This window comes from Glycine max, chromosome 8 (genome assembly GCF_000004515.6).
Source record: "Glycine max cultivar Williams 82 chromosome 8, Glycine_max_v4.0, whole genome shotgun sequence".
NCBI classification, from domain to species: domain Eukaryota; kingdom Viridiplantae; phylum Streptophyta; class Magnoliopsida; order Fabales; family Fabaceae; genus Glycine; species Glycine max.
In genome coordinates, this window is record NC_038244.2 from 15,414,253 (window position 1) to 15,435,043 (window position 20,791).

Here is a 20,791-nt window from a genome sequence, read left to right on the forward strand (position 1 = left end):
CGCCCACTGCGTAAATTTGAGTCATGTTCATCCCTCTATTTTATCACTTGACACCCTTGTTGATTTTGTTCTATATGGTTGCAAGAAACTCAAGAGTCTTCATTTAAGATCTGTCAAGTACATTGTGCTCAATGGTTGCTTCAATCTACAGGAATTTTCACTGACCTCAGGAGAAATAAACGTGTTGAACTTGAGAGGGACAGCAATCGAAACATTAGCATTTCCATCGGTCGTCTCAGCAAAATTGAAAAGCTCTCTGTCTGCCAGTCACTCAAATATGTTCCAAAGGAGTTACCTTCTCTGACATGTCTTAGTGAACTGAATCTTCATAACTGCAGACAGCTTGACATGCCAAATTTGCATAACCTACTTGATGCTTTGCGTTCTGTCAGAAAGCTGATTTTGGACGAGTGTTGTAACTTTTCTCGAGTCCCTTGCAATATCAAGCATCTTTGGTGCCTTGAATACCTGTCCCTAAGGGATTGCACGGGGCTTCGATTTATACCTCAGCTTCCACCATCTGCTGAACATTTAGATGCCATCAACTGCACATCCCTGGAGACAGTGTTGCCTCTAATGCCTTTGAGACAACCGGGACAAAATGACATAAGCATTTCATTTGAAAACTGCTTGAAATTAGATGAACATTCAAAATATGGTATTACAGAATATGCCAACTTCACAATGAAGCATGTTGCATATGCAAATGACAGTGGTTCACATCATCTGAATAAAAGAGGTGGTGCTGTTTGTTTTCCAGGAAGCAAGGTGCCAGAGTGGTTTGAAAACAGGACAACAACACCGGCTTGTGTAACTGTTCAACTTCCTCCACCTTCCCACTTGTTGGGTTTTGCTTTCTGTGTTGTGCTTTCTCAGTTTCAATCAAATGCTAAGTATGAGTATCATCAGATAGTATGTCGATGGTGCTTGGAAGATGGTAAAAGTGTTGGATACATACGTAGATGGTATTACAAAGCTATCAGGGAATTGAATTCAGATCATGTTTATGTATGGTATGAACCATCTTGTGAAAAGATAATCGACATACTATCTGATCGCCATTAAAGAAAGCCAAGCCAATGGTGATGAGTGCATCACTGAAAACCTAAATGTGTCATTTGAATTCTATGTTGAAACTCATAGGTTTTGTGAGCCTAAACACATTGGCTTGATTGGTATCAAAGAGTGTGGGGTCTGTCCAATATATACTTCAAAATATTACAGTTTCACAAACCACAGAGAACTGGACATGATGTTGGAACATAGAGCTAGAGAGATTACAATGGCGGTAGGAAACTCTGATGAGACAGAAAGCAATGGCATAAAAACTCAGGTGCAGAATCAAGAAAAAGACTCCTCCTGTTATTGCTTACCTGGTATGTATGTAACTTTCATTCTACTTCCAATCTAACATAACTACATAAGAAATACTACTGTTATGATTTATTGAAAATCATAAAATTTGTCCCAGTTTCACTCTTTATATAGTTAGCTCTCACTTATGATTTATTAATTTTCAATAAATTTTAGGGTTTACAATCAATTTAGTTCCTAAATTTTTTAGGATTTTTGTTTTTAATTATTGAACTTTTTGTTACTGATTTTAGTTCTTTACTTTTTTTCCATCCTTACTTTTAGTTCTTTCTAAGGGACTAAAGTTAAGAATGAAAAAATAAAATTAGAAGACTAATAGTAAAGACAAAAAAAGTTAAAGCACACTATCCAGTAAAGAAAGTTTAATAACTAAAAATAGAAATTCTAAAAAATTTAGGGATTAAAAATATAGTAAACTCTAAATTTTAACTAATAATACTGTTACTAAATAAACTGCTAGCACTCTTCATTACACTTGTAGCTGTAATTGTGTTTCACTTTTTCTTCTCTATTTCCTTCATCAATGAATAACAGTTGTTTAACAATGGAGAGTATAAAATAGGAGCTTATTTGCCAACTTTAGTTGTACGATATTGAAAAGACAAATTTTGGATCATGAAGACGTAAACTGTTGATCCATTGGTTTCAAAATATTATTAAGGCAATAAACAAACTAAGCCACCTTGCATTATAAGAGAACAAAGAAAGTATTTAGTAAAATCAATTATTTATTAATGCTATGCTGAGAAAATAGGAATAGTATTGATCTTGAACAAAGATTGTGTTGAGCAGGTCTCTTGTTGAAGCAATTATGGAGATTGGTAAGCACTTGCGGTGGAGCAATTGGGAAATATCTGGACGTTTCTTCGTCTGCTTGTTGATTGAGAAGCAAATGGAGAAAAACAGAAATAGAAAAATGTATAGTTAGTAGGCAGTAGTAACTTTGGTATAGACCGCAGCTGGAGGGAATCTGACTTAAACCGGATAGGATCACTTTGGACATCAAAATTTTCCTTGAGTATTTATTGCAATTGAGGACTCAAACTCCGAGGAAGTAGAAAATCAATTAGATGCAGAATGATGATGATGTTAACAAATCATATTTGTTTATTCAATGAGTTCTGTAATAAGTAGTGTCAATATAAGGCCTCTGTGATCAGGGGTGTGTAAAAAAACTAATAGTAACCCATTGTTGTTGCAATCTGGTCAAGGATATCAGAGGCTGAAAAGCGACAAGAATTAGTGAACATAGAAGTGAGCCAATGTGAAAATGAACGAACTCCTTGACAAGGAGGCTAAAAAGCTGGATGAAAAGGTTCGACGTTTTGTTGAACAAAAGATAGGTGTTGAGATGAAAAAGGCCAAATTGAAGGAGACCCTGGAAAGATGTGAAGGTCAAAAAATGAAACTGAAACAAGAGGCTAAGAACAAGGTAACTGAAAGTAAAGAGATAATGTTGGCGATTGAGAATTCTAAAGCCTTGTATATGATTCTGCCCTGTTGAAGCAGCAGAGGTTGAATGAGAAATGGGAAGGTTTCAGAACAGCTTTTGCAGACAACTGCGGAGCACCGGTAGCTGATGACTGTTGGTGGCATCAACCCGAACTTTTGATTTTTTATTATTAATATCATTGCGTTATGAGGCTTCTGAAAAACATCTTCATTCTTTGTACTGAGTTTCCCTTCCCACCAGTGTTTTCAATCACTAAGAAGAGGTAGAAACAGATTTTTGTGCTTGATATACATCCTGATAGCTTGAATAAGAGATGCTGACAAATTTGAGGAAAATTCCTCAAGAGGAGAGAAAAGCCTAAAGTAAAAACAGACAATAGAAAGAAAAAGAAGCTAATTTACTTTTTATGCTTCTTGTCTTGCCAGGGACTGACTAATGCAGTTCAAGGAATAACATTACATTTGTAGCTCCCCCATACATTTAGATGTCTAATTTATCACCTGAATTTCAGCTGTTACAAATGCTACTAAAGGGAGAGTATAAGAAATATCAAGGTCCAAAGTACTCAAATATGATGAAGCCTGATAGAGAGAAACAAAAAAAATGACATAAATTTAGGGAGTTACTTAGATACTAATGAATAAACAGAAGGAAAATATATAGGTTATATTCTAATATAGTTTGGAAGGAAGAATTTTCCAAGCTTCACCAATTTTCTCTCAAAGTAGACTTGCAATTGAGTGTTCATATACACTTAATATGATGTCTAACAACATTTTGTAAATTATATTATATGTCCCCTTGGGTAAATAAGAGGATCCAGGCACATCTAAAATTCAATTTATTCAGTTTTCCTTCAGTTTGTTTGTACTCCCTTTTCTTGTTCAATGTTGCTGCCTGTTAATATTTGGGGAGGAGTTCTTCCTGCAGCTCGACCAATATTCAGCGACCAATCTAGAGAACCAAGAGTTGGTCTCCATAAGTTTTGAAGGGTCATCATATTCCACTAGTTTCCCTACAGTAACCAGCAAAATAAAATGAGGAAGCAGAGAGGACTAGAGAAAAGCCAAACGTATCTGAAATTTTTGAAAGGAAAAAGAAAATGTAATTAACTTGTATACCATAGGACAGGACCATGACCATGTCGCTATCTATTACAGTTGGAACTCTGTGAGCCACGGTTACAACCGTGCATTCTGCAAATTCTCGTCTAATCACTTGTTGTAGAATGGCATCTGTTGCAGAGTCAATCGATGCAGTAGCTTCGTCTAGAACAAGTATTCTGTTCCTCTTAAGTAGTACTCTTCCAAGACAAAACAGTTGCTGTTGTCCCAAGCTCCAATTTCCACCTTCATCACTCACTGAATAACAACTCAGAATTAGACTTCAATGGTTTATTTGTTGCAAGATCTTTGGGTAAAAATGCAGAACTATATGATTACTTTGTATTTTACTTAATGTTGAAAGAGTAGAATAGTGACTTATATAAAAGTACATCAGATTGTTGGCTTCAGGTTTGTTAACTCACCAGAAGAATCCAAGAGACGTGGTAGCTTTCTGATTGTTTCCTTTAGCTGACATTTCTCTAAAGCCTAAATATACAAATCAAATTTTATAAAAGCTGCACTTATTGAATGACTCGTGAAAGAGATAACAAGATTTACTTGTTACAAATTTTTCAGTTGTGGAGCTATTCATTCACCTTCCATATTTCATCATCGTCATAGAGGCCTAGAGGGTCCAGGTTGGTCCTAATGCTGCCCTTGAAAAGAGTAGGTTCTTGAGGGATGATGCTAAGTTTCATTCTCAAATCCTTTAACCCTATTGAGCATATGTTAATCCCATCTATTAAAATATCACCACTTGAAGGTTCAACTATGCGAAACAAAGCACTTATAAGTGTAGTTTTTCCACTTCCGGTCCTTCCTACAACTCCAACTCTATTCCCTTCTTTAAACGTACAATTTATACCCTTAAGGACTAATGGAGCATTTGGATGATATCTAATCTGAAATCAATGTCGAAAAAACACCAAAAAGACTTGAATTTGTCTGTCCAATTGTCAGAAATAAAATGAATAAAAGTTGCAAGTATATAGGTGCAAAAGAAATTAAAAGGACAACGATACAACTTTACCAGAATAAAATCCATAAACATAGGCTATTGATTAGTCTTCTTACCTCTAGGGCTCGAAGATCAATCCTACCCTTGGAAGGCCATGAAGATGGAGGTCTGTTATCCTCCACAATGGCTGGAGGCTCTGCTGGTATTTCAATGAATTGCATTATTCTTTCAACAGAGATGATATGGTTTGATGACATGCTAAACATTCGACTCCAAAATACTTGGGCTTCTTTCAGTGTCAACGCATAAGCCAGAGACAATCCCACAAGACCTGCAGAGAATTGTCAAGAATTATATTGGGCATGAAACCTGATGGTTAATCTTATTATTTATTATTTACCTGAAGGTACATATCCCTTAGGAAGTAGAATAAGTAATAAAGCTGCAGTGAAGACTGTCAAATTTTGAAGTACTTCAATCCTTAAAATTGACCATTCCATGGTCACGATAGAATGAAAGAACAATGTTGCATCCATGTCCACAAGCTTTAGGTAGTTGTTGAAAAATCTGTTCACCGTGTTGAATGCTCTTACAGTAACCACCCCAAGTGATGTCTCAGCAGCAAAATTCATGACTGGAGCTTTTGTGGTTCCATTGATCCTTATCAATTCCCTCGCCGAGGCTTGATAATATCCCTATTAAAATTTTAAAACAAAATAAAATACAAAGGCTAGGAAGTTGCTAGATCCATGATCTAATTAGGAACCGAGAATGGAAAGTTAACAATTATATTTACTGTTTATTAAGGTTTTCTGTATAAATATTTTTATAAGGAAATAAATTCTAACAAATAAAAATTAGAAAGTAAAGAAATTAAACCTGAATATATATTGATGCCACGGTAGCAGGAATAGCAACAATAAGAACTTGCCATGTGACTGAAACCATTACACATATTGTCACCAGAACATCAGCAGCTACAAATGCTACTAAAGTGAGAGTATAAGGAATATCAAGGTCCAAAATGCTCAAATCTGATGAAGCCTGATAGGGAGAAAAAAAATGACATAAAGTTAGAGAGTTACTTATTTTAATGAATAAACAGAAGACAAAAATATATGCTATATTCTAAAACAGTTTGGAACTAAGAAACCTTACTCGGGTTAAAATCCTTCCTACAGGGGTTGAGTCAAAGAAAAACATAGGAGCATTGAAGATAGCCGAAGTGAAACTTGAGAAGAAGGCTATAGAAGCTTTTAATCCAAGATTAGCCGCCAGGACAGACCTTATATATATAAATACAGCACTCAGTAATGAAAATAATGAGAAAACTCCAATCAAAATGCCACTAGTGACTTTTGGAATTTCAATGGCTAGAGCAAGCCAATAGGTTGATGCAGTCTGCAAAGCAATAAAAGCAAACTGTGCTGACATGGTTAAACACAGCAAGAATGATCCCTTGGAAAATGAAATATAATCCCAGAATGGCTTCCACCCAATATCACCAATCTCTTTTTCTTCGTCTTGTGTAAGCTGTGCCCCAAGTTGACCCTTGGTAGAAATCACCCGCTCACTTTGATTTTTAGTGAGATTAAAACTTTGAGACTCTTCTGGATGTACCATAACCTCAATATCAGAATCAATTTCACTTTCATTTTTTTGATCCACTCCTGTTAATGTAGCTTTATGGGCACTCACAAGTTGTTCAAAGGCAGTTCTGGCCGTTAGGAGATCTTCATAACTACCTGATTGAATAACTTTTCCACCCTCCATTACCTATAATTTGAATTGTAACATTATTAAAAATCTAATGTAACATAATAGGGATCCAAATGATATACTTTACCAGGATTGTATCAACTTCTGTGAGAAACTCCACTTGATGAGTCACTAGAATGACTGTTTTCTCTCTTAGAGCAGTCATGACACAGTCCTGTAATTTTGTAAATACATAAGTTAGTTTAATTCACAAAAATTAGGAGTTGAGAGCAACAGTTTTATTGTAATTAACAAGATATAATTGATATTTTCTTACATTGAACAGAATAGCAGCAGTGTGTGCATCAACTGCACTGAATGGATCATCAAGGAGATAGATGTCAGCGTCGTTGTAAACTGCTCGAGCTAGTTGAATCCTTTGCCTCTGTCCTCCACTCATGTTAATCCCTCGCTGGCCTATTTCGGTAAGATCACCATGGCTAAAATCATTGATATCCATATCTAAGGCACAAACTTTAGTAGCATTCTCATATCTGGTTTTGTCCATTGGCTTTCCGAAGAGTATATTATCCCGAACTGTCCCACTTTGTATCCAAGAAGTTTGAGAAACATAGGCTATTGTGCCACCTACATTCACCTGTTTACCATTATCATGAAATATCAAGGACAAAAATATAAATATGAATTTGGCATGACAAAAAACTAAACTTGTATGGTTAATAACTCACAGTTCCTGAGATCTTGGGAATCTCTCCAAGTACTGCATACAAAAGAGATGATTTTCCAGCTCCAACTGGTCCACAAACTGCAATTTTCTGTCCCCATTTGATTTCTAAATTCACATCTCTTAAAGTTGGAGACACTGATTCATGATCCCAAATGAAATTGCCAGCTTGGATTTCTACTGCATTAACTGAACTTTGCTTTATATTTCTTCCATAACCATTAATACTATCTAACTCTTCATCGAGCAAAAAGGTATTGAGACGATCAAAGGAGACCTTAACTTGGATCATAATCGATAGAGCCTCGGGGATCAACCGAACAGGTTCTCCCATTATCCTCAATGTCGTAAGAACTGTGAAAATGATTCCAGCATTCAATGGAGCACTATCGAAAAGAGAACACCCCATGAAAACAACAGAAGGAACGATGGTAGGAGTCATCCAATACAGAAATGACCCATAAGCTTTTATGATCTGTGCCTTAGACAGCCATATGAATTCTTTAGCACGTAGGGACAAAACTAAGTTCTTGAATTTATCCTCCCAGGATTGTAACTTGATGATTTTCATACTATTTAGAATTTCGGAAGTTGCTCTGAGACGCTCATCTTGCGCCATCATGAATTGTGACTGAGAATTTTGTATCATCTTTGCAAATGGTACATTGAGAACTCCACAGATGAGAAGAGGGACTAAACCTGGAAGAGCACCGGCACCTACAACACCAAAAAGGAGAACAATGGACAAAACAAGTTGCACTGCAGAAGTCCATGTTATGTGAAACCACCATGGAAATTCTCCCAATCGATATGCATCAACTGCGATGTAATTCACAACTTCTCCAGTTGAGTGCCTTCTCCTTGCTGAGCTGGAGAGCTTAAGCAGTTTCTGATACACTGCCACCATCAGAGCTGATCTAATTTTCATCCCTGACCGCCTCGAGCCAAAACCGAAATGTCTCTGGCACAGAGATTCAACCACTTTGCTGATAATCATAAAACCCAGTATGGAAAAACCTTCTTTGAGATCTGCCTCAGTGCTATTCGAGTAGTTTACAAAAGCATAGAGTATTAGAGGAGAAATTATCATGCAAATACTTCTTATTAATGCGTAAAGTGCTATTAATATGTTCTCCTTTGAGAAAGTTCTTACTACAGACCAAAGAACCAAGTTTTTGTTGTTGTTGTTGTTATTGTTGTTCTCACTTAGAAGGGATTCCCATGCATGCACGAAGTCTTGGTAGGCAGAGTTTGCTTCATCTTCAGGAAGAAGAAATGGGATTTCTTCAAGAGCTAGTGGCTTTGAGTAACCCAGTCTGAGTAAAGAATTAACCCAAGAGAAAGTCAACTTACTGAGAAGGGTAGCATGGCCTAGTTGCGTTTGTTTAGTTTCAACTCTCGGAGCTATCAGAGGCTCAGATAAACTAGTAGTATCTTGGATACCTTCGGATGTGGCAAAATAAGGGAGATTTTGGAAGGCGCAAAAGAGAAGTGAGAAATGTACAAGCCATTGTACCATTTCGAAAAGTTCAACTGTGTGCTCTTTGAACATAATTTCAATGTTGAGAGCTGAAGCCAATACACAGGAAGATGCCCACCAGATAGAGTTTAGAGATTTGATCCATTTGTTTCTCTGAACATGTAATGAAATTGTTAGAGAAAGCCACACAAATGCTCTGAAAGTAGAAGCTAACCAGCTCTTCTGATTCCACAACTTCAAGCCATTGCAAAAATGTGCAATGCTAATGAGAGCACAACAAACTGAGACAACTAGGAAAACCCAGTTCTTTCTGTTGCTACCACATTCGGAATGTCTTCTGATTAAAGAAACAAGCAAAGACGTGTAGAAGACAGCGATGAAAAGTAGCTTTAAAATGTCTATTATGCTCGTTTGGGAGCACAAAGAAGTGAGATCAAAGTCTCTCAGACAAGTCCACGAGAAATCCGCTGCATATCCAGTTACAGAGAAATACTATTAAGTTCATCACTTCTACATGTAACATTCCAAATTCATTGTTGGGTTAATAAGAAACTACATAAATATTCAAAAACCAAAGCCAACTGTGTTTACCAAGGTGTATTGTAGATCTATTTATTGCATAAAAAATTTGAGAACACCTGACCCCATATAAATTACAGATCCTCAACTCAATACAAAGATTTATATTCCAAACCATGGTACTTAGTTTGGATGTAACATCAATGTATTATTATAAAATATTGACACTTCATTTTAATTTTTATAAATAAATATTGTATCTAGTTGTTTAATGGTGTGTTAACATTGTGTTGCACTGCAGGCAAAGTACAGAACACCATTTTTATACGAGAATGAATGTCTGCAAAACTAGAACAAGATGAACTTCATTTTAACAATAGAGTGCAAAAGGTGTATACTTGATTACTTGGTTTGACCAGGTCCTCTATCAACTCTATTTAAATTTAATGTGTCTTTACATTTTTCTAGTTTTCAATAAAATCCTCAAGGAAAACATAGTAAATGAATGTCAATCATTTGATGAGTAACAACACCACAATACAAAAGCTCATAACGTAACATGATGTACCTCATAACAGGAAAAAGAACTAAAGTAAGTGTAATATACCTATGTTAATCCCAAAGTACGTCATTTTTGGAGCTTCAATGGGTTGCTTCTTGTGCAGCAGATCAGTCGGCGTAGAGATCCTCAAGTTTTTAAAGAAAATTCATTGCAAAATTTTGCTCCTTGCAGAGAAGCCTGGTGTTTTCCAACATACTCATGAGTAGCATTTGTTACAACAATAAATAAAACAACAAAAGTCTTTTCCTATTAGGTGAAGTTGGCTACATGGATCAAAGGACATCATTAAACACCAAATTTTCAGAGATATTATTTACCATGAGATCCCTCTTAACAATTTCACCCGGTGTCCTTCTTGGTCTCCTCAATGGTCCTTCTTTGTACGTGTTCAAATCATCTTAACTGATTTTCCATTATCTTTTCCTTAATCAGTGCTATACTACTATCTTTTCATATACAGTTATTCCATATTATGTCTTGTATAGTCACACATTTATTTTAACATTCTCATTTTTGCTACTCTCATTTTTTTCTTCTGTTTGTCCTTTAAAAGCCCCACATTCACTACAATTTTTTTTCTTCTGTTTGTCCTTTAAAAGCCCCACATTCACTACAATGGAGTATAGCCAGATGTATAGTTGTACATGTAACAACAACAAATAAGAAATAAAAATAAATATTCAATTAAAAATAAAACATCAATCACGTTGTAATCATTAAAATATATTTAATTTGTTTCTATACTTTTGTGAATGAACATCTTATTAGAGCAGTAATGGACAGTTATAAACAAATCTCTTGAGAACAGTTATTGTTAGTTTTGAATACTCTCACTGTTATTTTTGGGAGTTTAAAACATGAAATGAAAAATTTTGAGTAAAATTTCAATGTTAATAACAGAGGTTTCCAAAATTTCAATTTACTGTTGTTTTCTTTGTAACTTTCAATATTGCTTTTAATTAATTTTGAACACTTGTATTACAGACTATGAGACTCTATAAGATGGAGTGATTCTTGCATGAGTATGATGTTGATAGGCACAACCAATTAAAAACTCAAAATAATATTAAAATAACTTTAGTAAAAACTTCATATTATTTTAAGAGAAATGTTAGCAACCCGTTCTAACAAACTCTTTTAACCACACACTCTCTTATTGGTTTAAATCTATAGACACTATCAAGAATTGCTTTATATGAAACTCGGCCATAATATGTGCACATTAATTATATGAAAGAAGCCAAATAAATATTCGCAAGTGAAAAGGGGTGATTTAAAGCCATCAAGCTGGCTCTGGTAAATATTAGCCATCAGACAAATAATCTGGCGAGGCCTAATACTAGGACAGACAGAGATTTCTAGCAGCTGTTGTTGGCTGTATACAAAATTCACAGATCGTGAAACACTTTTGTTGGTTCTATCTACATTGTGTTTGAATGATTATGAATCATACCCATTTAAAAATCATGCTAGCTAGAGTATGCTGTGAATAATCAATTTCTGCCCATTTGGCTATATCCTTCAGATTAAAGCTTATTGAATATTCATTTTCTTTATAAACATTCTTTTTCTTTTGTCTCAACTAAAGATATACGGCTACAAGCAACTACAAAGGTAAGCTTGCATACTGCAAAAAGACTAAGAGGGAGGGGTGGAGGACCTTAGGATGAGGACAAAGTCCTAAAATGTCTTTATAAAGAGTTCCTGCTGCAGCTGGAACAGTATTCAGCTACAAGCTTGGCGAATGAAGAAAGTTTTACCTCCATAAGTTTTGAAGGTTCATCAATCATCATATACTTCACCAGTTGTCGACCTACGAATTACGTACAATCACAATATAAAAACTCAATGTCAATGGTATGAATCAAACAATTTTTACTGTCAGCTTACACCAACAAGCTGCTATAGGTCTCCTTAAAACCAAGGAAACCAATTTCAAGAATTAAAAAGAATAATTTGAATTTTCTAGAATTTTTGTTACAACATTACCATATCTATTGTGGGGGTAGAAAGAGTTCAAAGTGTCCTGGTTATGTGTCTAGATTGCATGTGGAATTCTCAATAGTTAAAATATTTCCATCCACAGGACAAAATCCAAGTCACGTATGTCCCTATGTATAAAAGAAATAGCAGCCTACCATAAGACAAAATCATGTCACTGTCTATTACAGTTGGAACTCTACGAGCCATATTTAATAATGTGTTCAGAGAATTTCTGCCTGATGAGTGATGACTCTTTGCAAAGCCAACGGATAGGTCTATAGTAGTGAATCTCTCACGGTTCACATGACTTATATATGAAGGGTTAAGGTTATATTGGAGACAGATGTGTGCTAAATGGTAGTTTTATATATAAAGCCAATGGATTGAAGTGTTTATCTTACTAATTTTTAGCCTGGGTTATACAGGATAAATATTTATTTTTATATAATTAAAAAGTATGAAAAATAAATAAAAATTAAACATATAAATTATATTTTAAATTTATAGTCAATTATCTAATTGTAAAATAATGTTATTCCAATGGAGTGATTTCTACAAAGTGTACTATTTTGAAACTAAATGCCAAGATGATGAAAATATTTTAAGCAAAATGCAAATGTTTCATGTGATGACCCTATATAGATTAATTAATACTCCTCTGGGTCTTATTTGTTAATGATTTTAAAATCAGATCCATGATTGAATCGGTGAAAGTTAAAGTTATCAAACTCGAGAGTCTATATGAATTCATGAGAGCTTTATAGACTTGACTTGTACACTTGTAAAAGTTTACTTCATATAAAAATAATAATAAAATACTTATAAATAACATATCAATTAAATATTTTAACAGTATAATAAAGCAAAATAGTAAATTATATAAATTTTACAATACTTAAATAATTAAGTCTAATAATGTATCACTATTAGATAATAACTTGCGAAGGTGATAGTAGTGATAGAGCATTCATATCGAGGATTTGATGTTATTGTAGAATAAGGGTTTCATGTTGTTAGATAGAGTGTTCTTAACGATACACCAAATGAATTTATGTGGAACCTTAAACGGACAGGAAACAACCTAAAATGACTTGTGTTTTGGTTCAATATTTTTAACTGGTTGACTCGCTCACTAGATGGTAAACTCGAGAGTCTACCGAATTTGCACAGAGTCTACTAAAAAGAGAGTTTGCATATGAGTCAATTTATAGAGAGTAAGTGAACTCGTAAACTCATAAGAGTTAGTAAGTTAACTCAAAAGTTTGATGATCACTGAATGCACTAATTTTCAATTGTTCGATTGTAGTTGAACTGATTTTATATGGGTAAAATATGTTTGAGGTCCTTGTAAAATTTAAAATTTATTACTTTTATCCTCATAAAAATTTTCGTATTAATTTGATCCTTGTAAAAATAAAACATATTTTTCTAGTCCTTAGTCGTAACTCAGTTAAATGATTCCCTGATTGGCTAATAGATTTAATTAACTTTTTTTCTACCTTCTCAAGTACACTTAGAAGACATCAAAATTCGTTCTTGCTTCATTTTTTCCCTAATCTCATCAGAAGTGCGAAAAAAATCATCCAAAAAGTGACGGAAAACTGTAATTTATGAGAGTGTTTAGCTGCCATAAATTATTTAATCAATTTTAGGAGTTTTTAGCCGCCACAAATTATTTAATTCATCTATAATAAAATTATACTTGTAAGTCTATTAGTTACCTCAAGTTAAAGTCTAACGTAATTATCACTAAGGATCCAAAAAAATGTTTTATTTTTACAAGAACCAAATTAATACCAAAAAAATTATAAAGATAAAATTAGTATATTTTAAATTTTATAGGGACCTCAAATATATTTTATGCATTTTATATTTTAATATTATAAAATATTTTAAGTAATAAAATAACATAGAACTATAAAAAAAAAGGATCTATAAAATTATAAACGAATATAAATGACAAAATTATATGTTTCATACGATAAAATTAATATTAGTTGAAAAAGCAGTTCATACTTATGTGAAATATTTAAAAACTTATTTTTTTTATCTTAAAAATATTTTAGATTAAATAAAAAATTTAGAAAAAACAAAAAAAATTAAAAATTAAAAAAAATTGTCCAACACTAATTCTCTATATTGGTGACTGATTTTGGCCGATTTTATATCAATTCTTGATTGATTCAGAAATGCTTCAATTTTTAGAGTCTTCAAACCAGTCATATGATCAATTTTCGATTCAACCCGTTAAACCGACCTTGGTCCAATTTTAACAATCATGTTATTTATAAGACTGATTAATTCATTAGAATTAAAAAAGAAGTTATTAATTTAATTGATAATAATAAATTTATCTTAAATTTATATATATATTTTAAAATTATTATTGTCATGAATGTTCCTCTCTTTTTCTAATTGTTTGTCATTACAATCTTACCTTTAGGATGTGTTTGGTTTAGAAAATAAAAATGGAGAGGATTAAAATTAATAGAAGATTTTTTTTTAATTAAAATAGTGCAAGATATGTGAATCCCACCAAAAAAATAAAAAATTTATTTTCAATATTATTTTTCTCATCTCTACCAAACACACCCTAAATAGAATATTTTAGTGTAAAAATAATTACCGAAATGCGTCTTATAAATAGAACCTGGAAGAAATATTATGTATAACCTACGATGAATCTCGTACAGATGTGTATATGTCAAGTCAGATACTTATTGACGAAAGAATATCTCGATATTGGATTGTTACATACTTGAACAGCAAATTCTATGGAACCAAATCTCACCCGTACATTGAATATCACAATATTTCGATTAATAACTTCTTCCCTGAATTTGACAAATAACAGCTAGATGCAGGGGGAACACAATTCCCAGAAAAATGATATGGTGCTCATTACAATAACTCACAAATTAGGGGATGAAACAACTCTCATTAACAGACAAAAATTTAACTATTCAACAATAGGTAGCTCGTTTTCAATGTATGCAAGCATCATTTTAAAAGGGTTCTTGTCAAATGTTCTCTGGCTGTAGCCCAAGCTTGAGTTAGTGTCTGCAATATCAGAAACTTACGGTCAGATTGAAGATCAAGTAACATGACATTGTTATTCTATAATTTAATCCATCAAAAAAGTTAAAATTGCTTAAAAATTGGGCTTGCAAAAATGTGTTATAGAAAATTGCCATTAAGGGTAACGTAACTTTAAGGAATAACCTAGCCACGTTTGATCTATATGGTAGATTTTGTGCATTTGCGTTGTAAAATCCAATAGAAAGCACACATTACTAACAGAAACTAAGACAAAATAGAGTTGCATTACCTGCTCTGACAAGGGGGCATCAGCATCCAAGCTATGAGAGGTCACCTTTTCGGCAATAAGAGGTCCATTTGTTTCAAGTATCATCCTTCAAGGAAAAATAAATACTATTAAAAAATAAATTAAACTTTTCTGGGCAAGAAAAAGTTGTGGCGAAGAAATAAATGCATACCCTCCATCAACAATCTCGTCAAGACACAGGAGAATGAGATCTAAGTTCTCAAGTGCCTCTCTTTTGTCAACATTACTCCTATAAAAGGCAATAAACACACAGAGCATGATCAGTAAAGGCACATCAGGTTTTAAATCAAGATATACAACCAAAAATACCTCAACAGAAGGGTGACTGCATCAAAGAAACCTTGAAGAACTGATGCTAGAATGAGCTCATTTTCATCTTCACCACCAGTGACAAAGAAATGCAGGTCTTGTACAAATTTGTAAATAATGATATTGTTCTCAAGTAGTGTTACCTCAGCTGCAGATAATTGTAAACAATGTATCAGTTTCAAAAGAAACACGATAAACATGAATAATACTAACAAAAGTTTGTTCTTTTCTTTAATAATATATTCTATGATTAGTATGGTATGTTGAAAGGAGCTTTCGTTGAATTATTGGTTTCATGTTGATTCTAAGGTAATTAGGGATGTTCATCATATGTTCAAATCAGTATAATAGACTACTGTTATCACTTACTACCACTAGTGACAAGTTAATCAACTTTTCAATCTTAATGTTTATCAATTAATATTTAATATAAATCCAAGGGTCGAACCAAAATACATGTTTAGCACTTAGCAGTACAGCTGACCAGGGTGAAATTTTTTATACATTCAATATAATATTAGAAAAGATGTCTAAATTATACTTAAGCACTTGAAATGTCAGGCATGGTCAGAGAGGAATGCACAACTAAAGAAAATAATGGCCCAATCTGATTCTTAACTTGGTATGCAGAGACAGGAATGACAAATCATAAGAATGTTCCAAAAGAATTCACTGAATTTTTTGTATACTGATGCAAAACACCAACTCATGTGACCATGTGAGACACAATTTCAACTTTCATCCGTGATATAAGGTCACCAAAACACTTCAATTTTTTATTTAGTCCAAGGTCTAACATTATGACTTATATTTTAACAAGGTTATGAAATTAGCTCTATGGTGAAAGTGAATAGAATTCTAGGCATAAATGCCCACAAACAGAAGAATTTACAGATCAAACCAAAATGCAAAAATAGGGTAATCAATAAGCAAAAATCTGTTACACCAAGAATCATGGTTAGATTGAAATAGCCACCCCTAGCACCTAATAGAAAATGAAGTGACTTCATAGATGAATAGTAGTCAAACTCTACTGCTTACCTTCCGTACGAGCATTTGTCTTAACAGTCTTAGTAAATACAAACTTCTCAAAAGCTAACTTTGCATTGTTTGTTGGCCAGTCATCTGAGTAATACTTGACTGCCACACGCTTCCCTTCAGAGTCCAAAAGAAGAATATTTTTTATCGAAGGACACAAACCCTACAAGTGTAACAATATAGACGCAAGTCGTTAAAGGAGCACTGTACTTATCACCAATACCTTGCACAAATATCACAAGCTTCTCCTCCATGAAAGCAAATGCAAGCAGAGTGCGTGCAACACAGCTTCATTTTCACAACCACCCTTTATAGGAAAACAAAAATCGATAATCAAGATTGTTCTTTTATCAGTTCCAATTTTTCTTTCATTAGTTCCCATTATCCACTAAGGCCCTGTTTAAATGAACTTCTCAACAAGCATTTATAGGAGGAGAAAATAAGAAGATAAAATAAATTAAGCTTTTTTCATTAGTTAAAATTAGCTTATGCGTAAGTTAAAATCAGATTTTGGAGAGGTGAAAATAAGATAATTTTAACTTATGAGAGAAGTTTAATTCATTTTACCTTTCTTATTTTCTTCTCAAAAGCTTATTGAATAGTTTATTCAAACAGAGTCAAAGTTGCAATGTCATCAAAACTGCTGATTATGACATTTGACATTGGAAAACACATGTAAAATCCCCCAGGTCAAATAACAGACTTTCAATTATAGAGTTCACTTCAAACAGCAAAGTTCAAATACATTTTCCAGCAGATTCACTAATCACCAGACTTTAGCATACATGAAAACGATAATGAATCCCTTTCTCTTAATTATCATCAATTCTCCCAAGAGCAGGTACCATCCTTTTAAAAATTGTTAAAATCCCAGTAACAAACTCATACATTTATGTCGGAAAGTTTATTAGCAAAAAAAAATAAACACTCAGGACCAATGTTCTAACCGGATCTGAAACGAGATAAGGCATATATCTCAAATTGAAACACCCATTCACATGTATATCATTGTTCAAACTCCAGATCAGTTGATGATACAACAAACAGCAACAAAATAAGAACTCTTTGGAAACCCAATTCTTAGATTTACCGGAATAAACTCATGTGGCTACGGATCCATTACGACAGAAAAGAAGATCAAAATTTCATCCATTTCATAGTTCTTCATATTTAGCTAAGGCCATTGAATTGCGATTTGTGAGCACATAAGATAGGATTTTTAAGATGAAGATTTTGCAGAGACAGAGAGAGAAAGAAAGAGGCTTACTTGAGATGCCATGTCTGAGAAGAAGTTGTTTGCCTGCGCTCTGAAGCTTGGAAGATCTGTAATGAGGAGCAAATAAGGAGTTATGAATTTTTATTTGTAAGGGAGAAGGGTAATTTAGTAAATAGGAAATATGGTTCTTTAATTTAATAAAAGATAAATAGTCACTTTTATCTTTCAAGTATAATTGGTTGACAAATGCCTAATATATAAAATTTAGTCAGTGTAAAAATTAAATTGCGACAGATATATGCCTACCGTTAATAAAACAGTCTATCTTTCATGCAGGAAAATGATTCTCATATCTAATTATCAGCATATTATTCATATAATTTTTTTTTTACTTTTTGTCTTTCCACTACACATAAATTTGTTTTTGAAATATGAAAATATAAAATTTAATTCCCGAAAGTATAAAAATACGATAAATATATCCAAACGTTAATAATAGATTATAACTAATTATTATAATTTAAAAAAATTTATAATGATTGCAACAAATTTTTAACAAACTCATAAATTAAATTGAGTCTAAAAGAAAAAAAAACACTCATTTTATAAATTATGAATAATTATTTTACATTCTTATGCTTGATGAAAGTTTAAAGTAAAAAAAAGTTATTTATTGTAAAACATTATAGTTAAATTAGATTCATGAATAATTTTAGTAAAAATTGCAATTGTAATGATACTTTTAATTTGTAAAAAACACTCACCTTCTTTGGAATGATTATTTTTAATGTTATGATTTTTTAAATGATTAGTCAATAAATAATAATTGTGTATGATTTAAAAAATAATAATTTAAAAATCAACAAAAAATTTATTATTATAATTTGTAATTTGATATCATTGCATATACTAATAGACACTCATATTTTATTATGAAAAATTTATAAAAATAATAATTAAATAAATAGTGTTTAATTAACGAGAAACAAGGATTTTCTTAACATTTTACAATAAAATTTCTTTTTCTTTTTTTTCCTGTGTCGATAGCATTTATTCAAGAATTAACCACCAAAGAATTATTTTTTGTAGTTGAAGAAAAGTAAGAAGAATTGGTCAAAGCAATAAAAATTCACTTCTATTGGTGATATTTTATCATGTTTCAACCGTTGATGAAGCTTGAAAATTATATAATGGAAATAAACACTTACCCCGTGTGATATAGCTCTCCAAAAATTTTGTCACAATCATTATAAATTTTTCAAAATTATAATAATTAGTCTCAATCTATTATTAACGTCGGGATATTTTTTACACTTTCGAGAACTAAATTTTATATTTTTATCTTTCAGGCACGCATTTGTCATTGGAGTTGAAAAACAAAAAGTCAAAAAATATTATACGATAAATATGTCCCTAGGCTAACAATTAGATATGGTCATTTCACACACAAATTTGTCTCTCTCTGCCACCTAGTCTATTATATTTATCCTCTAATAAATTAATAATGTCCTAATTTTCATTTCCCCTTTCGAGTTTGGACAATGAGGGGAAAAACAATGTCTTAAAATCAACACTCATAGTTCACGGAACCCAGATAAAAACAAAAACAAAAATATAGAATTGTTTATTTGTTATTTTTTAAAATTGCTTTCTAATTAAAAAATATTTTTTTAAGTATAAAAAAATATTGTGAGATATGAATAAACTTTGAAAATGAGTTTTCTATCTATGTATTATTAGTGTAAAATAAATTAAATTGTCAACCAATAAATAAAAAATCATGATAAATATGACTTTTAATTAAATTGAATTTGATATACTATTACTATGCTTTAAAATTACTTGCTTGAATATTAAATTTAAGGAATTTTTAAGTGGTGGGGATTTTAAAGAGATTTATTTTAAGCAAAATGAAGAAATTTCAAATAACACCTAAAATAAGGAAATTTCAAATAGCACATAAAATGCATTTTACATTTAATGAAAATTAAATTACTTTATTTGTATAAAGAGTTTGAAACACAAGAAATCTAAATTTCTTTAATCAAACAAAGTGTTTTTTTTCTTACATAAAATGTTTTAAAAATTAAAGAATTTTTTTTGAAGAGGAAAGAAATTTAATTGAGGTGATTAAATTTTTATACATTTATGAATTGTTGAAATTTTGAAATCCTTTATCCAAACACTGTCTTAAGATAATTATTGTAAAAATTAAAAAATTTAGTATACATGACTTTGAAATTAATATTAAAAATAATATTTATTTTTAACTTTTAAAATTAAAAAATCAAAATATTCCTAAGTCTATTTAGGTAATTTTTTTAACTCAAGTCTCTTAGTATTGGTTCTTGATTGTTTAGATGATTATTAGATATCACCACGATAATAATCATCACGATATGTATATTTGTTCCTGACCTATTGTACGTTCATTTTGATCATAATAGAGATATTTTATAAACATTATCCTCTTTTTAACCCTGCTGATGCATCTTTTATAGACAACCGTGAAGGCTCATGAGAGTCAAAATGGCCGATATCTATCTATGTGGTTAATCTTACAATCGACACCTAACAATACAATCAATTGTAGTTTGCAAACACGAACCTCTCTTAAGTCTTAACCAACCGTGGCTATCGTTTTATCATTTATTTATGCTTGAAGTAAGCTGTAACGCATTTTATTCTTCTCATGATTTGTGAAATTGTGTATGTGTGGTTGCCACTGTGCTAAATGATTTTATTTGGTTAAAACGATCAGGAAGTAGGCTGTGGCAAAATAGGTGTAACAAAGGAAAATTAAGATCAAGATAACTGTTCAACACATGCATAGACATAGAAGAAAGCATCACGCATGTATCGTTTCTTGTTATTATTGAGTCGTAAATATGAGAATGTGGGCTGTTGTTCCACTAGTAAATTAGACAAATTAACCGTTCAATATTAAGGGATAGCTTTACAAAAAAAACAAATATTAATCTTCATTCTACCTAATTTGAAGCTT

General features: G+C 32.3%; 3 protein-coding genes across 6 annotated transcripts; 1 reads left to right on the plus strand and 2 right to left on the minus strand.

The window, feature by feature from the left end:
- Positions 1 to 81: 81 nt before the first annotated feature.
- LOC100804270 (disease resistance protein RPS4) lies at positions 82 to 3,098 on the plus strand. The gene is made up of 2 exons (XM_006585444.4): positions 82 to 1,376; positions 2,167 to 3,098. The coding sequence occupies exon 1, from the start codon at positions 349 to 351 to the stop codon at positions 1,063 to 1,065; it is 717 nt and encodes a 238-aa protein (XP_006585507.1). The 5' UTR covers positions 82 to 348; the 3' UTR covers positions 1,066 to 1,376; positions 2,167 to 3,098.
- Positions 3,099 to 3,431: 333 nt separating this feature from the next.
- LOC100804798 (ABC transporter C family member 8) lies at positions 3,432 to 11,989 on the minus strand. 3 transcript variants are annotated; one of them, XM_006585445.4, is made up of 14 exons: positions 11,885 to 11,989; positions 11,556 to 11,708; positions 9,941 to 10,072; positions 7,339 to 9,281; positions 6,927 to 7,247; positions 6,738 to 6,824; positions 6,050 to 6,667; positions 5,771 to 5,935; positions 5,292 to 5,586; positions 5,008 to 5,222; positions 4,530 to 4,835; positions 4,356 to 4,419; positions 3,949 to 4,188; positions 3,432 to 3,842 (listed from the first exon to the last, which is right to left on the minus strand). In XM_006585445.4, exons 3-14 carry the CDS (start codon positions 9,963 to 9,965, stop codon positions 3,712 to 3,714), a joined length of 4,410 nt encoding a protein of 1,469 aa, XP_006585508.2. In that variant the 5' UTR covers positions 9,966 to 10,072; positions 11,556 to 11,708; positions 11,885 to 11,989; the 3' UTR covers positions 3,432 to 3,711. The 3 variants fall into 3 exon arrangements, with proteins under 3 accessions (XP_006585508.2, XP_006585509.2, XP_006585510.2); XM_006585446.4 differs by having other exon boundaries at positions 11,656 to 11,708; positions 11,885 to 11,979; XM_006585447.4 differs by lacking the exons at positions 11,556 to 11,708; positions 11,885 to 11,989 and adding an exon at positions 10,213 to 11,540.
- A 2,589-nt stretch (positions 11,990 to 14,578) lies between these two features.
- On the minus strand, positions 14,579 to 17,928 carry LOC100775726 (coatomer subunit zeta-1). Of its 2 annotated transcripts, XM_006585449.4 has the most exons (7): positions 17,839 to 17,896; positions 16,795 to 16,878; positions 16,575 to 16,688; positions 15,534 to 15,681; positions 15,376 to 15,453; positions 15,207 to 15,291; positions 14,579 to 14,938 (listed from the first exon to the last, which is right to left on the minus strand). In XM_006585449.4, the coding sequence occupies exons 2-7, from the start codon at positions 16,823 to 16,825 to the stop codon at positions 14,879 to 14,881; spliced, it is 516 nt and encodes a 171-aa protein (XP_006585512.1). In that variant the 5' UTR covers positions 16,826 to 16,878; positions 17,839 to 17,896; the 3' UTR covers positions 14,579 to 14,878. The 2 variants fall into 2 exon arrangements, with proteins under 2 accessions (XP_006585512.1, XP_003531608.1); XM_003531560.5 differs by lacking the exon at positions 16,795 to 16,878 and having other exon boundaries at positions 16,575 to 16,734; positions 17,839 to 17,928.
- Positions 17,929 to 20,791: the final 2,863 nt, after the last annotated feature.

Coding starts and splice junctions, on each gene's coding strand:
- LOC100775726 (XM_003531560.5), bottom strand. Junction 15,454..15,533: donor GCAGTCACCCTTCTGTTGAG/GTATTTTTGGTT, acceptor TGCCTTTTATAG/GAGTAATGTTGACAAAAGAG. Junction 14,939..15,206: donor ATGCCCCCTTGTCAGAGCAG/GTAATGCAACTC, acceptor CTGATATTGCAG/ACACTAACTCAAGCTTGGGC.
- LOC100804798 (XM_006585445.4), bottom strand. CDS start 9,965: ATGACGTACTTTGGGATTAACATAG. Junction 7,248..7,338: donor TTCCCAAGATCTCAGGAACT/GTGAGTTATTAA, acceptor AATGGTAAACAG/GTGAATGTAGGTGGCACAAT. Junction 3,843..3,948: donor GGTCATGGTCCTGTCCTATG/GTATACAAGTTA, acceptor TGGTTACTGTAG/GGAAACTAGTGGAATATGAT.
- LOC100804270 (XM_006585444.4), top strand. CDS start 349: ATGCCAAATTTGCATAACCTACTTGATGCTTTGCGTTCTGTCAGAAAG.